General features: G+C 46.7%; 1 protein-coding gene across 2 annotated transcripts in view; it reads right to left on the reverse strand.

Annotated features, from left to right (window-relative positions):
• The window catches only part of KDM5B (lysine demethylase 5B), a 57,929-nt gene extending 45,501 nt beyond the window's left edge, over positions 1–12,428 (reverse strand). The window contains exon 1 of one of the 2 annotated variants that reach the window (XM_049832369.1): positions 12,202–12,428. In XM_049832369.1, the coding sequence (XP_049688326.1) occupies positions 12,202–12,324 (123 nt within the window). In that variant the 5' untranslated portion in view covers positions 12,325–12,428. Of the gene's footprint in view, positions 1–12,186 lie in introns of both variants that reach the window. The other variant, XM_049832368.1, reaches the window with a different exon arrangement.
• Between the last annotated feature and the right edge of the window lie 1,938 nt (positions 12,429–14,366).

A 14,366-nucleotide genomic window follows, 5' to 3' on the forward strand; every position in this document is an offset into this window, starting at 1 on the left:
TTAACAACTTCAGTATTGTTACCACGCAAAACATAGAACAAAGTGAAGTTTCATAAACCACAATCCAAACCGTAATGCCTGCCTCGGTCGGGAAGACTAACACGCACTAGCAGAGACCATCAAGGACAAACGCAGCAGTTAACGCTCATAAACACTGGTCTCCGAAACAAACAGCAACTGCACTAAAAAGCAGAAATAATAGCTTCTTTTCCTAATTCCTTGTCTGCAAACATTCAAGAACAGCTGGAATATAACCAATTAAAAAAAGATTATTATTACTCTGACAAAATACCTGCAACTGGTAGTGTTATTTATAAATACAACTATAAAGCAATTTTATCTTTTAGATCTCCGACATCTATCACATGCAGCTGGTTTGGCAATACACAGCTTCACTAAACCAAATTAGATTTGATTTAAACTTGACAGTAATTTATTACATATAATATATATAAAGCTATCTTATTATCACTAATTACAGAAGGAAGATAACACACGAGAGGTACTGATAGCAGAGTAAGACAAGAGCTTTCTACCAGGAAAAAGAACAACATTTACTCATTGCTTGCAGACTAAGGCAACTGAAGTAAGACCAGCATCATAAGCTGAATATTCGTTATTCTAGCAGACATACTTAATACAAAAATTAGTGTCAAAAACAACCATAAAGAATTTGCAGAGCAATTATCTTACGTATAAACATGCAGGCTCAATTCTATATTGTGACAACCCCATCCTGTCACTAGAGCAAGCCCATGTCAGAATCAGGTATTTTCACAACTAGAGAAAAGGGACACAAAAGTCACCGAGAGCATGGCAAACCTGAAGAGCAAAGAGGGACACCAATCTATGCTTTTTATCAAACATACGTTGACTAATCCAGAACTCTAAAGTTTTCTGATCCTACAAGGCAGCTTCAGCACACCAAAACTTGGCAAGGCTGAAATTAAAAATTGAACTGGAAGTTAGATGACAACAGGGGGATCAAGATGACAAATTATCAAGAGGATGGTCAATCCTCAACCAGTGGGACATGCTTCTCAATCATTTTTGTCTTTTAACCACAGGACTAAGACTGGTGTCCAGTGGCATGATGTTCTTCAACTAGATAAAATTAACCCTACTTTTTTTTTTTTGCCAGAATACCAAATGCAACAAAAATGGCAAGTCTCATGAAGAAAACGTCTGACATTCTTTTATAATATCGTGCTATCTGATGAGTCATTCATGACCCCCAAACTGCAAGATGAGAAACATGACTGGGAACATTTAGGACAAGATTTGAAGTGTCATACTTCAACACAACAAATCTGACTTTCAAGCTGAACCAATTGGTTACATCATTAGTCACAAGTCTGGAGTTTGCTCTGTGCATGAAGAGAGAGACACAGAAGACAGGCAACCAAACCAGGAGAAGCCACACAGCGGTAATGACACATAACTCCCTTGGGACATACTGGGGATATTGCTGGAGGGAGAACTAAGATCCTAAGTGCTTTGCTTAGGCTGAGAGACTAAATTAAAGCAGAGAGGCATGTGCTGAGTGACTCCTTAGCTAAGTAATAAGCTAAGGCTGTCGCCAGGTGAGCCATGCATTACCCTAAAACCAGATCCTGTAATAAGGATCTGCAGAGGACAAGAAACAGGAATAAAAAGAACAGGAGGAAGAATTCAGCTCGCACAGGCAATGACACTACTTCTGACACTGTTACTGAGCCTGATGCTGTGCTTCAGGGCTATCGCTTGCAGATAAAGTACTGGCAGACCATCAGTAAAGCCGAAGAATGGAGGGGGATAGTGCAGGATACTCTCCTCGCTGGGCCACATGTCCCTGGCACAGAGTCTGCTGCTCTGGGGAGGAGCCCAGAGGAAAGCCTGCGTGCCACTGGGGCACAACAGGAGGAACAGGATTCCTACCTGTTCCTGCAGGTTCCAGCTCATGCTTCATCTTAAAGAAATAAAGATACAAGGCTCCCCAGAATAGATACAGACCTAGGACCCACTGCTAGAAAGCAGCCTGTCTTCAGACAGGACAGAAGCAAGCTTGTCCCCTTCACTTAGGAAATCAAATGAAGAAGTTTATGTGCATTATCTTATAGAAATACCTCATTCACAACGTGGCGTACCAAAACATACTACTCCAGAATTAGCTGATTAGATCCACACACCTCCTATTTATTACTGACTGGTGTACATTTTGGGAAATTCTTTCCTTTTTGGCCAAAGACACTTGCTCTAGCAAAGCACTAGTTATCTAGTTCATCGGAAAAAAGTAACATGACTCCAGACAACACAAGCTTCCACAACAGGTATTTTCTACACCTTGCAGTTTTTAAGTTTAATGATACTGAATGAAGACTACACACACCAGAACACTTTGATGGTACGTCAGCTGTTTTACAAAGAGAAGCTTTGGTAACTCGATCTATTCAATACAGGACTTCCAGTAGACAGCTTTTCAGTCTGTCAGGCAGATGGGTCCCTCGACTATGAACAAAAATTTAACAGCCTTAAAAGTGTTTAACTCTCAGCAAAGAGAAAAAAAGTCACTGCAAGAACTTCTGTTGAGATATAGTAAATTGGTTTAACGAGAGGTAACGCTCAATTTACTCTGGTCTCTGACATTTTTAAGCAGGTAAAGCTGAGGGAAATGCATGCTATATAATAGGTCATATCAGATTATTATAAAAAGACTTCTGACTTTAGAAACACACTACTGAACATCCCATTTATCACAAACTGTTTCATATGACACTAGTGACAGTTACAGATACATAGCCATTCACCATTTGGAGAAATTACAGCAGGTGTAGTAAACAGGCCACCCTGACTACCATTGATTCATTCTAAGTCACAAACAGTTCATTTTGGAGCATCTGAACTACTCAAAAGTTTAAATAACCAATGAGAATAATATTTATCGTCTTATATTTCAGGGTATGGCAAGTTCCTCAATTCCTAAGCAAGATGCTTTCAACCCTTCTTTAATAAGTATATTATTTACTCAACAAAAAGCTTGCATATATTTTGAAGCACGTTACTAAGATAAACATGATGTTCATTTGTTCATTAAAAGGAGTATCAAGAGACATATGCATTTTGAAAGAAATGGCTTTATGCACCTCGGAAATGGAGGAGCACCACAAGAGGGAGCTTTTTCGTGGCAAGGTGAATTTGCAAAGCTGCTGGTCTGCATGATGAGCTTTGCTGTGGAAGAGAAGAGCACACACAAACCAACTCTACAGGCTCACTGCCCTCAAGTTTGCGTCTGGGAAATCTGTGAGACTAGCCATTTCCATCCAGCATGCACTTGCAAGGTCCTCAAAAGCAACTGGTCCGGATTCCGCCCCCCCCCCCCCCCTTCTTTAAAAAAAAAACACACAAAAGTTTAAAAAGATCAATTTCAGTTTCTTTCAACAACCACACTCAACACTAAGATTAAGGATATGCAAAAAGCAAGAAAACCTGAATTTCCTAAAAAATCAGGAGTTTTTGCACCGCCTGGACTCTTAATCTGAAATGACTTTGTTCCCTTCTATTGTCTATACAGGATTGTTAGAAGCCTGCAAGAGACAACGCAAAATCATTTGCCTACGTTAGCATACATTTGTTAACCAGACCTAGCAGAATAAATCTGAATACCAATCCATGCAAAAAAGTGAGACTGACATCAAAATTTCAAACTTTTCTATGAGCTTTATAGATAAATCTAGCTGTGCAGAAGGCATACTCTTAAGAATCACTTTAATATTTCAAGTAGCAACGCAAACTACAAATGGTCAGCAGAACTATTTCTATACTATTTCTATATTCCTTCTTCCAGGTTCTTTGTTACAGGGATGGCAGGCTTCATGTAATTTCAGCTGGTAAACCCTGCACCTCATCCAAACTCACTCTTTAATTAAAATTTAACCACCACCACCACCACCCCCTTGAATCCAAGCGAACAAGAAATTACTACTGTCACTAGTAAGCTGTTCTACAAGTTAGTTAGCTTCAACTTTTTTCTTTTTCCCTTATCCCTGTCTCATTTTTAACCAAACATCTTGTTTGCTTACTGTCCAAGAAGCTATTAATGAACGTTCCTTGGAAGCACTGTTTCAAGACATTTTTCAATAAACAAATACCTTTTTTCTCTTCTTTACAGGATCAGCTTTCCAGCCCCACAAATAAGGATTTTCCTCAGGCTTTTCTCTGAAACGTCTCCTATTTTTCCAACATCTTTTGAAACCTGCAAGTAGCATTTTATTTGCAATCCCTCCAATGTCAGACACAAAAAAAGATGTCACTTTCATTATTTTGCTAGACAGCATCTCATAGTAAGATCCAAAAGAATATCTTAGCAATTCTTGCCAGAGAAACACATATTCATTCAGTTAACTGTAGCAATTCACTGCTTCCCAGGATGCCCACCCTGCGAGCGTGACCTACATTCTTTGTTCCCAGATCTAAGATCTTGCCTTTGCAAAGGTGTTACATGATTGCTGCCTCCGAGAGGGAGGGAGCAGACTCGGTGACTCAGGAGGTCCCTTTTAGTCTCATGGCTTTATGACTACATTAAAAACACGCTCAAAAGAAACTCAGATGGCAGAATCTATGCAAAACTGATGAGCGCCACCATTTATCGCCCTAGCAGTGTCAGTGGGTCATCCGCAAAGCTTCCTTTTGAACGGGAACTAATCCCTCTCTGACCCTGTTAAAAGGCTAACATTAGTTGGTAACTCCAATCATCAGCTAACCTAGTTTGTGGCAACACAGTCCTTGCTTGGTCATTTTGAGCAAACGTGATTCTTCCAACAAAAACACTGAATTCCTCCTTGCTAAGAAGGGACGCTGGGTACAGTAACATACCTTACATGCAGAACTCTTCAATAATACTAGCTTGGTGGAGTATTTCTCATCTGAGACAAAATTGAGCTCCGGTATGTATTGCAGATTAGCAAGGGAGTACAAACACAACCACAAATCCTTCCCATCTTGAGAGCCACAGCCAAAGATGAGCTTGCAGCGGGAATCACCTCTCTAGATCCCAGTGTATCTGTGCCAGCTCCAAACTTGGAGAGAAATAAAGCTCAGGTAAGCTGGAGATGATCTGCAAGCTTCAGAGCTGGCTGCTCCTTGGGACCCAAAGGTAGAGGACAGAAACCATACATAGGGTTTGAACATCAACACAGGGTTTACATACAGGACATACCACCAGTCTTCTCTCCATGGAGGCGACTGCATGCAACAAACAGACACAGAGGCTCTAGCAGCACCAGGCAAGAATAAGCAATGTACCAGCAGCACTGAACAGCTGGAGATGAATGGGGCGTTGGGGTCAGTGCACTGGCAGCGAATCCAACATCTCCGATTCACTTTGGAGGCATCCACCCAGACCTTGAAGCAGAGCATCCATCAGTAGTGAGGTCATACTCAGCTGTCAGCATCCAAGGACACCTGGCCCCAAGAGCTACTGCCATTTTCACTCAAGACACAGTACGTTCTAGACGAACCTTTGGTCTGATCCCGCGGTATGTTCCCAGAGGGTGTCCGACTGGCAAGTGGCACGGATAGCGTGGACAACTGTTTCTGGACCTCTCCCATCACAGCCCTTTGGAGGCAGTCTGTGCCCTCTTCAGACCTGTAACTGGCAGCTTTCAAACCTAGATTTTAATCCCAATGTAACTCGCATTAAGAAAAGATCCGAATTTAACAGCCATCACAGAACAGAAGCAGACCAGCGACAGACAATGCTGCTGGCTCCATCCATCAGCAGTCATGGAGCCTCAGCTGACCGGGGCTCTGCCTCTGCCCAGGCAATTCCCCTGCGGCTTCTGTGGCTGCAGCAGCAATCCCTGCAGCCTGCTGCCCTGGCTGTTGACAACACTCTCCACTCAAGCTGCTCAGGTTCATTTTCACTTGTGAAGCACCTACTCTCAGTGAACAGCGTTTACTCAGACACACATGAGGGTGGCAGGTTGTATGATCCCAGAAGTTCTCCCTGGCTCTTAAAAACGCTCAACCTGGTCTCCCGAACATGCGCGCAGCACTCCTTCAGCAGTTCCCAGATGCAACCCAGTAATTTGGGCTTGAGAGAAAGCATATCCTAAAGGATTCGCTGGCAGCTTTAGTTTCAATGCTGGGGAAGGGAGCTGCATTTAGTTTGAAACTCTAATTTCAGTTTTTAGCTAACTGACACTGTTTATCTCAAGTTAAACAAACAAACAAAAACCTACAAAAACTCCCCAAACCTGCCACTGCTATTGCCCCATAGAGAGAGTTCCAGACTAAATTGCTTCATCTGAAATTTTCAATGAGCTTAACAGCATAAGTGTTGAAAACCCCTCACTGGAAGAGCCTGGGTCAAGGAGAGGATACTCTCATCATCCTTTAAGCACACTCCAATGTTTCAATGTTTCTGAAGTGCAGAAACCATACCACCGGTGACCGCAGCAGTGCTGTACGTGGCAGCTGCCATTAGTAAAATAATACTCCTTTTTCACATTTTCCTGGTAATTAAGGATAAAAGGAGACCAGTAAATAACCTGCTATGAATTTACCTAATTTCACCATACGTCCCCTGTATTGAACACAGCAAATTCTTAATTTAAAGTAAAAATTTCCTAATGAGTTTCAGTAACTGATCTATTTTTCTTCACAAGAATTTGACAGCACGTGAACAGGAACTTCAGCACTAAAACATCTCCTCCCCAAAAAACGCCCACTCTTGATCCCAAAGTGCCAGGAAGGGGCAAATCCAGCATCCCCCTTTGGTTTTTTTCCTAAGAGCTGATCACCTTCACAGTAAAAATGCATGCCCTGTTACCTAACTCAAGTGAACCTGGCTTATGCTGAACAGGAACCATCAGCTCAAGTGCTTCTCATCAAGACCGACAAACAAGGCAGTACCTATGATTTTCTCCCTATGAAGCTCACTTACGTATTGTTAATCGAGTTATCTGTTTTCTTTTTGATAGAATCAACTGACTGAGCCTCTGTGCATTATCAAATCAGAGGGATCATCATGATCAACTTCCTGTTTAGGGCAAAGTGTAACAATTCTCTGCATTAATTCCTGTTTTAGCGGTGTTATGTTTTACAACTGCAGCACAGGGAGACGGCCAGAACCCACAACGAAGTTGCTCCAGAAGTGAACTGGTTTTAGTCTATAGCTTAATGAACAGGGTTTTGTTTGTGTTATCTTTTTCTCCATATGAGAAAATAAATCAAGCAAGCAGCTGAATGAGCAGCCGAAGAGACACTGTTTAAATCAACATTGCTCCTGAAAATACTTCCCTGGAGCAGCAGCTTTGGTTTTGAGAAGCCCTGTGCCTTTAGGTTTTACCACTCAAGCTTTGTAAGGTTCAATTTTTCAGAATTCATTCTTTCATGTGCAGAACTTTCTTGACACTTCTCTGTACCCTCTCTAGTTGTCTGATCTTTTTAAAATTCTCAAATGAGTGCAGTATTCTGAATGCAGTATTTTCTACTCTCATGCTACCAGAGAGGTATAATCACCCTATTTTTCACCGAGAACCTCAAGAGCTGCATTCACACGTTTAGCCAAAGCATCCATTCTACCACTACACTGGTTTCCACAAGGATCCACAGTTATTTTTCCACAATCCTCCCTCCTCTAAGACTAACATACGCTCCTTTGTTCCTAAATGTAAAACCTCACATCGAGTCCTACTTATGTGATTACTGTTTCATAACATCTATTGTTTATTAGGCAATCGGGATCCCTCTATAACAATGAGCTACCCGCCGCAAACCTGTGATCTGTATGGAATAATTTCTTTTGTTCGTCTAGACTTTTAATGAAAATTAGATACCCTTGGCTTGAGGTTCTGAAAGACCATTAGAAACATATCCTTCATTACAAATTCTCATTAATAGTTGAAATAATTTGTGATTCCTTCAGCATGATATCAATTTTGCACAATAACAATTATTATAATTAGAATATTGAAACACACTCAATTAATTTACAGGTCTCAGATCATGATGACACAACTGACTTAACCACAGAAAACAAAACTAATTGGACAACACCAGTTTTCATACAATCATATTTCATACTACCACCTTTTGAGTTCCTATTCAGGACTGTATCAGCCATTGTTCCACCCTGGAACGAGATGTGGTCAACAAATCTTGCACCCACAAAGAATTTAAATCCATAAGAAAGTTAATCCCTCCTGTCCTCTTGAAAGTTTCCCAGCATTCCAGAAATTACTGAAAAATGTGAGTCAATAATTTAAAGAACTCCAGTGTCAATCCCTTCAAGATTTCAGCTAGATTAATAGAGACTTTCTAATCTTAAAATGCTTAGTTTTATCAAGGCAGGCTTAAGGTTACTTGGAGGCCTTAACTGTACGCTTCCGCCTATTCACGTTATTTAAAGGAATGAAATTTAGCCTGAATTTTCTCAATTTTCATGTTTGGCCATGGGAAAATTATGATGTTTCTATTATATTGTACAATACTGTATATTCTGAAATGGATTAACATGGTAAGTTAGGCTTAAGTAATTGTTGTTAGCTATTTCTTCACGGCAGAAAAGCAACTACACAATGAAGTGGAAGAAAGAGTCCATTTCTCAATAAAAACATGGAGCAGGAACAGTATCATATGCTCTACATCTTACCTTTTATTCTTAAAGCTAGACTTCAAATTTGTTAGACTGTTTGCTTTCATTAATTAACTACCTACTTCAAACAACAATACCATTCTCAAGCAATGCTTCATTTCACCCCTCTAAATGCCCCCAGTAATTTGCAGAGGTATCATAAAATCTTCCAGAATGTTAAGACCACCACTTGACATGCCAAGTTTCAGAATAAACCACTGTTCCAGATTACCATTTAAAGAAAGAAATCCTAATAAAGGATGTTTTCAGTTCACAGACAAAAATTCTAACTACAAAACAGCACACGATGGACTGCAAACAAGTTGTACAGCATCCCCTTTTCTGCACCTAGCTCCCCAGCTTCAGTTCAGCAGCAAAGAGTCAAAGAATCTCTAATTTACATAACACATTAATGACCAGAAGCAACCACCGGTCGTAAAGGCCCATATCTCATCTGAACACTTTGCTGCCAATGGGACTGTCTACTTACGCTCAAGACTGTTGACAAAAAAACCTTCGCTTTGCTGTTCCATAAAAAATGGCGTTAGTGAATATGGTTATTGTTGCACCCTCTACAAGACAGTCATTGCAGTATCCCAGAATCACCCAAATAAGAGCAAAACTAAGTCATCAGTGATGACTGGAACAAACTGAACTGGAACGAAGAGGAAGAAAGCTTCTTTTGAGCGCTCAACTGGAAACTGCTATGCAGAAATTACACCTCCTATTATATTCCTGGACGTTCTTGCATCCCGTGAACATGCAATGATCACCCAGAATCCACTATCTTCCACCCAGATGTCTACAGTACATCAGATGCCTCGATACCCCACTCAGAAAACAGTTCACCGTCCTTGAAACTTGCCACACAAGAGAAACCACCACAGATGCAGTTTTCTCCAAGCTTACCTGGTGCCCAGCTAACACTAGCAGAAAAGTACAGGAGAAAAAGAAAGATGACCCTAGTCCTTCAGAGAACAGGGAGCTCTCCTGTTCATGGTCTGGTGCTGAAACACCAACACTAGCTTAGGAGTAAGACCTTCTTCATGAGCAAATTTTGAAGCTATAGTTGGGCACCACCAGTCTTGCACAACATCATTCCATACTGCAGTTCAGGTACAAAAGCACAAATTCAACTGCTGGTAATTATCCAGCAGAGTTTAAGCTAGACTAATGCAAAACCAGGAATCAAATTTTTAATTCCTTTTTCGGCACAGATCCTGACAGTTCATGGTGCTGCTTATCTGCTTACTGACACGTAACCGGACTAAGAACGCAGGCAAAAGATTCAGTTGGATGCATGAAGATTTCAAACATCAGCCGTCACTAAGCAATGCATTCCGTTGGAACATATATGATTTTGTGAAAAGGTCAGTATAGTTTGTAACTCATGGTATTATAAACCACTTGATCACACAGAAAAGAACAATAACTGAATATTCATTGCATCTCCTGTTTTCAGGAGGAAGGCCAGGAACTACGTCAACTTCAAGGCTTTTTCTGGTAGATTTGCAAGAGCTCCCTCTATGCTCTAGGCCGGTGAAAGAACAACTGCACTTGCACAAGTCATCCAAGTAATTATCTAGGGTAGATAAGAGCCATGGTAGCTAAGCTCTCATGAAAGCCAGGCTCCACACAACTATTAGGTGTTCAGTCCTCAGCAGCTCCAACTATTTTCATCCTACTTATAAATATGTTCAGTGAAACATATGATCATAAATATAGACAGATATTAGCTCTTTAGTAAGTGAAGATGAGAGTATGCTGAAAATGTAGTTGTAACAAGTAACTCATTCCTTAACAGAGCTATTCATTTATGAGTCTCTAACAGATAATATAGCTTACAAGTAGCCTTTATTATAGGGTTTTGGCTTTTTATACAAGCAGCCAAGAAACACAGCTGATATTTTTTTAAACAAATCACCAAAGAAAAAAACCTTCATAAAAAATTATGTTCTGCTCACAGTAGCTGAAATACTGTTGACAACATACAACCCCAAAAGATTATTCTACTCAAAAATATTACATAAGTTCAGTGTTGACTGAATCATGAAAACCATCGCACCCCCTTAACTATGTCAGCATTTGGCTACACTGCACGAAAAGGGACACCGGCAAATTCTACCTAGATGTAAATTCAAGAGTGTTGTGTGTGTTCATACCACCGCAAACCAGGACTCTTCCTCCAGAGAACAGAAACATCTTCCTCTCCGGTGAGATTCGCATTATTCAGTCTGCTACAAACATTTCTATCATCTCAGACAGTAACACAGTGAGTTACTTCTATTTTAATTTGGAAAGAAAAGGATGGTTACAAACAGGAGTCCCGGCAATGATCAAAACATGAAACTGAGGAGCATGTGTTTCTGAACATTATTTCTTTGAACTCATAGTCTCACTCACAAAACTTAAGTCTGCAGAAATGTTTTGTCAGCTTCACCTCTTGCTGGATGAGATCTCAGTTGCTGTTTAGCATGCTAGTTGTTGCCGTCATGTTAACTACCTCAAGCCAGCTACACCACCCCAGACTTGCACCACCCTCCACTTAAGAGAAAGAGCGATTCACTCGAAATAAAGACGGTTCACGTGCATTTGTTAATTAGATTTTTACTCTAAGGAGCCCCTCTCCTCACCAGAGCGGTTGTTTATCCCTTTAAACAAACTAACAATTCTGACTACGCAAACTATGGTTCCAAGATCTTTGCAGTATTTATCAGTAAATTTGAGTCGACCAACAAAAGGATATCAGAATTCACACCTCAGTTCTGAGCTTCCTACACCATCGGTCGAGATGATGATGATGAAGATGAAGGCTTATTACTCTTCCCACTGTGTATCGCATTCTAAAATGGTGGCCATGTCTGTCTAGGATTCAGCTCGCAAAGACACCAGCCAAACTCACGGCTGCGGAGTTTGCTGGTGTTCAACTTGAGGAAATAGTTACCTGTATTCAACCTGAGCCAGACCGGGGGCAGGGCCGGAGGGCGGCCGCCGCCGAGCCAGGAGAGGGGCGACGAGAGGTCTGCACAGCCCTACACCACCACAATGCCAACATGGAGGGCAACACCCAGGCAGCTGCCTCCTCCGGGGCTCGGCACGGGGAACTGCTCGCCCCCAGCAGCCGCTCCAGGCGCGGGGCTCCGGCCGACTTGTAACTTTTGGGGGCCGAGCGGCGGGGGCAGGGAGGGAGGCCGAGATCCGCGAGGCGGGCAGCGCAGCGCGGCGCGACCGGCTCCCCCGCTCCCCCCCGCTCGCAGGCAGCGGCCGCTCCGGCTACTTTCCTGCCGGGCAACTCCGGCACTTGGGAGCGACTTTGCGGGAGGGGACGGGCGGGCGGTCACCCTCCAGCCCCGCGGCCCCGGCCCGGGGGCCGCTGAAACTTCAGAGCGGCGGAGGGGCCGGCCGGGGAGGGCAGGCGGGGCCGGCCCCACCTGCCCGGGGGTCACCTGCGCGCCCGAGGGGAGCGGAGCGGCCGCCGGCCTGAGGAAGGGGGGGCGGTCTCCGGTGGGTGCCGGTGCGGGCCGGGCCGCCACACAAAGGCCATTCCCCGGCGGCGCCATGCGGGCACTCACCGGCGGCGGCCGCACCTTGCAGATGCCGGTCTGCTCGGCGATGGGCCGGATCTTGTGGATGAAGGCGAAGGGGTCGGCGAACTCCTCCCAGCTGGGCTCGAAGACGGGGCACTCGGGAGGGGGCAGGAACTCGGCCATGGCCCGGGCCGGGGGCCGCTCGCCGCCGCCGCCGCTCCGAACAATCCTCCAACAGCCGCTGGGCCGCCGAGCGCCGCTGGAACGGGACGTGCGCCTCCGCCGGGAGGGGTGGGGGGGTGCTAATGGAGGGGGGGGGGGGGGGGGGGCACAAGGAGCTGGAGCGCGAGAGAAAAAGAGTCCGCCCCGGCCTGGGCGGGGGGAGGGGGCGGCGGCCGCCCCGCCCCGTCACGCGCCTTTGTGAGGGGGCGTCGGGGCCGGACCCCGGGGAGGGCCCGGTGCCACCGGGGCGGCCCGCGGACAAGCGCTTCCCCCGCCTTAGCCCGGTGGCGGCTTGGAGAAAGAGCCGGCGGCGGTTCCCCTCACCGAGGGCCGGAGCCCGGGCCGCCCCGCGCAGAGCCGCTCCGCTCTCCGCCGTCGCCCGGACTGGGCGCTGAGGGGCCGGCGGGGACGCGGGCCTCGAGAGCGCCGCTCGCTGAGGCTGCCCGGCAGCCCGCCCGGCGCTCCGCCGCTCCGGCCAGGCCCCGGCCCCGCACACGGCCGCCTTTGTGCGCAGCTCCTCGCCCCGGGCCCGCTCGGCCCCTCGCGCGGCCGCTCCCCCCAGCACCGCTGGTTCGGGGAGGCCCCTCAGACCGCACTCCCGGGGCTCCGTGCCCGCCACCCGGGGCGGCACTGCTCGCCCAGCGCGGCCGCCCCCGCTCCGGGACGCCGCTCGGTTACGCGCCGGCGGGGCCCGGGGCGGCCGCCGGGCGGTCCGGGGCCGTTGAGGCGCTTCTGCCTGGGCGAGCGGCACATGGGCCGGCGGCCCCCTCCGGAGCTCTGTTTACATGCGCGGAGGGATCCGCCACAGCTGACAGCCACCGCCGGCCGGCGCTTCTTTTTTTAAAGAGCCTCTCCGCTCGCCGCCGTTGGCCGCGCCGCGGCGGCGTCATCAAACGGGGCGGGGCCGCGCGGCTCCGCGCGGACGCATTGTCTGGGCCCGGCCCCGAGCGGCCGCCGGGAGCCCCGAGCGGCCCCGGCCCGGGCCCTTTGTTACGCGTCCCGCCGCCGCACGGGGAGCCCCGCCGCCGATAGCGGGCATAAGGCGGCTCCCCCCGCTCCTGAGGGAGAAGGGCGAGCTGCTCCCCCCCGTTAACCCGGGCGGGTTGTTGTTGGGGATGGCTCCCCCGCCCCGAGGGGGCGCGGTGCGGCGGCCCCCACCCCCCCCCGCGGTGTTCGGAGGGGGGGGAGGGGCGGCTCCGCCGCAGCAGCAGGCGCCGCACGTAGCGCACGTGCGTGGCCGGGCGGCCCCGCCCCCTCCCCGGAGCTCGGCCGCCGCCCGCGCCCACTCGCGGCCCCGCCCCTCTCCCGCCCCGCCGCCATTTGCCGCGGCCCCCCCCGCCGGGTCGCGCTCGTCCGCGGGCGCCCTCCGGCAGGTCCCGGCAGGCAACGTCCCGCTGGGGGGGGGTGGGGGGGCCGGGGCCGGCGGGTCCTGGGGCCGCTGAAGCGGCCGGGCACCGACAGTTGCCGTCGTTATTTCTAGCGATTGTTCTAGAGGGCAGTAAGCCTTTGTGCTGTGACAACCTACCGTTTAGCCGGAAAAAAAATAAATAAAAGGAAATCGCAACTTTTAAGACAAGCACACAATGCTCATGCTGCAATTTTTAATAAAACTTCACTTACTGGCCTAAACTTTTTTAATAAAACCTAGAGAGATGCTCACTAGTTATTAACGTAGCCACTAAAAAAGTCAAATACAGACAAGACCTCCACCCATGGAAGCAGCAGGTGATGAGGGTCCAAGGCCCTCAGGTAGTTTAATCAATTGAAAGCTGCTCTTGTGCAAACACAGCATAAACTTCTATCACATCAATTCCATATCTCTCAGTCATTCCCCTGCCACAGATCAACACCACCCACAGGAAACATTTGGAGGGAGTTATCAGCTATCTGAACTTCTCCTTGCCCTCAGAGTAAGTAAAATTAAGTACAGAGCACTCACTGCCAGTTTAAGACAGTGAGCCCTATTTTTCTCCTCACTTGAAGGTGGAGGGGGAAGAAAAAAA

Source organism: Accipiter gentilis, chromosome 29 (assembly GCF_929443795.1).
Source record: "Accipiter gentilis chromosome 29, bAccGen1.1, whole genome shotgun sequence".
Lineage (NCBI taxonomy): Eukaryota > Metazoa > Chordata > Aves > Accipitriformes > Accipitridae > Astur > Astur gentilis.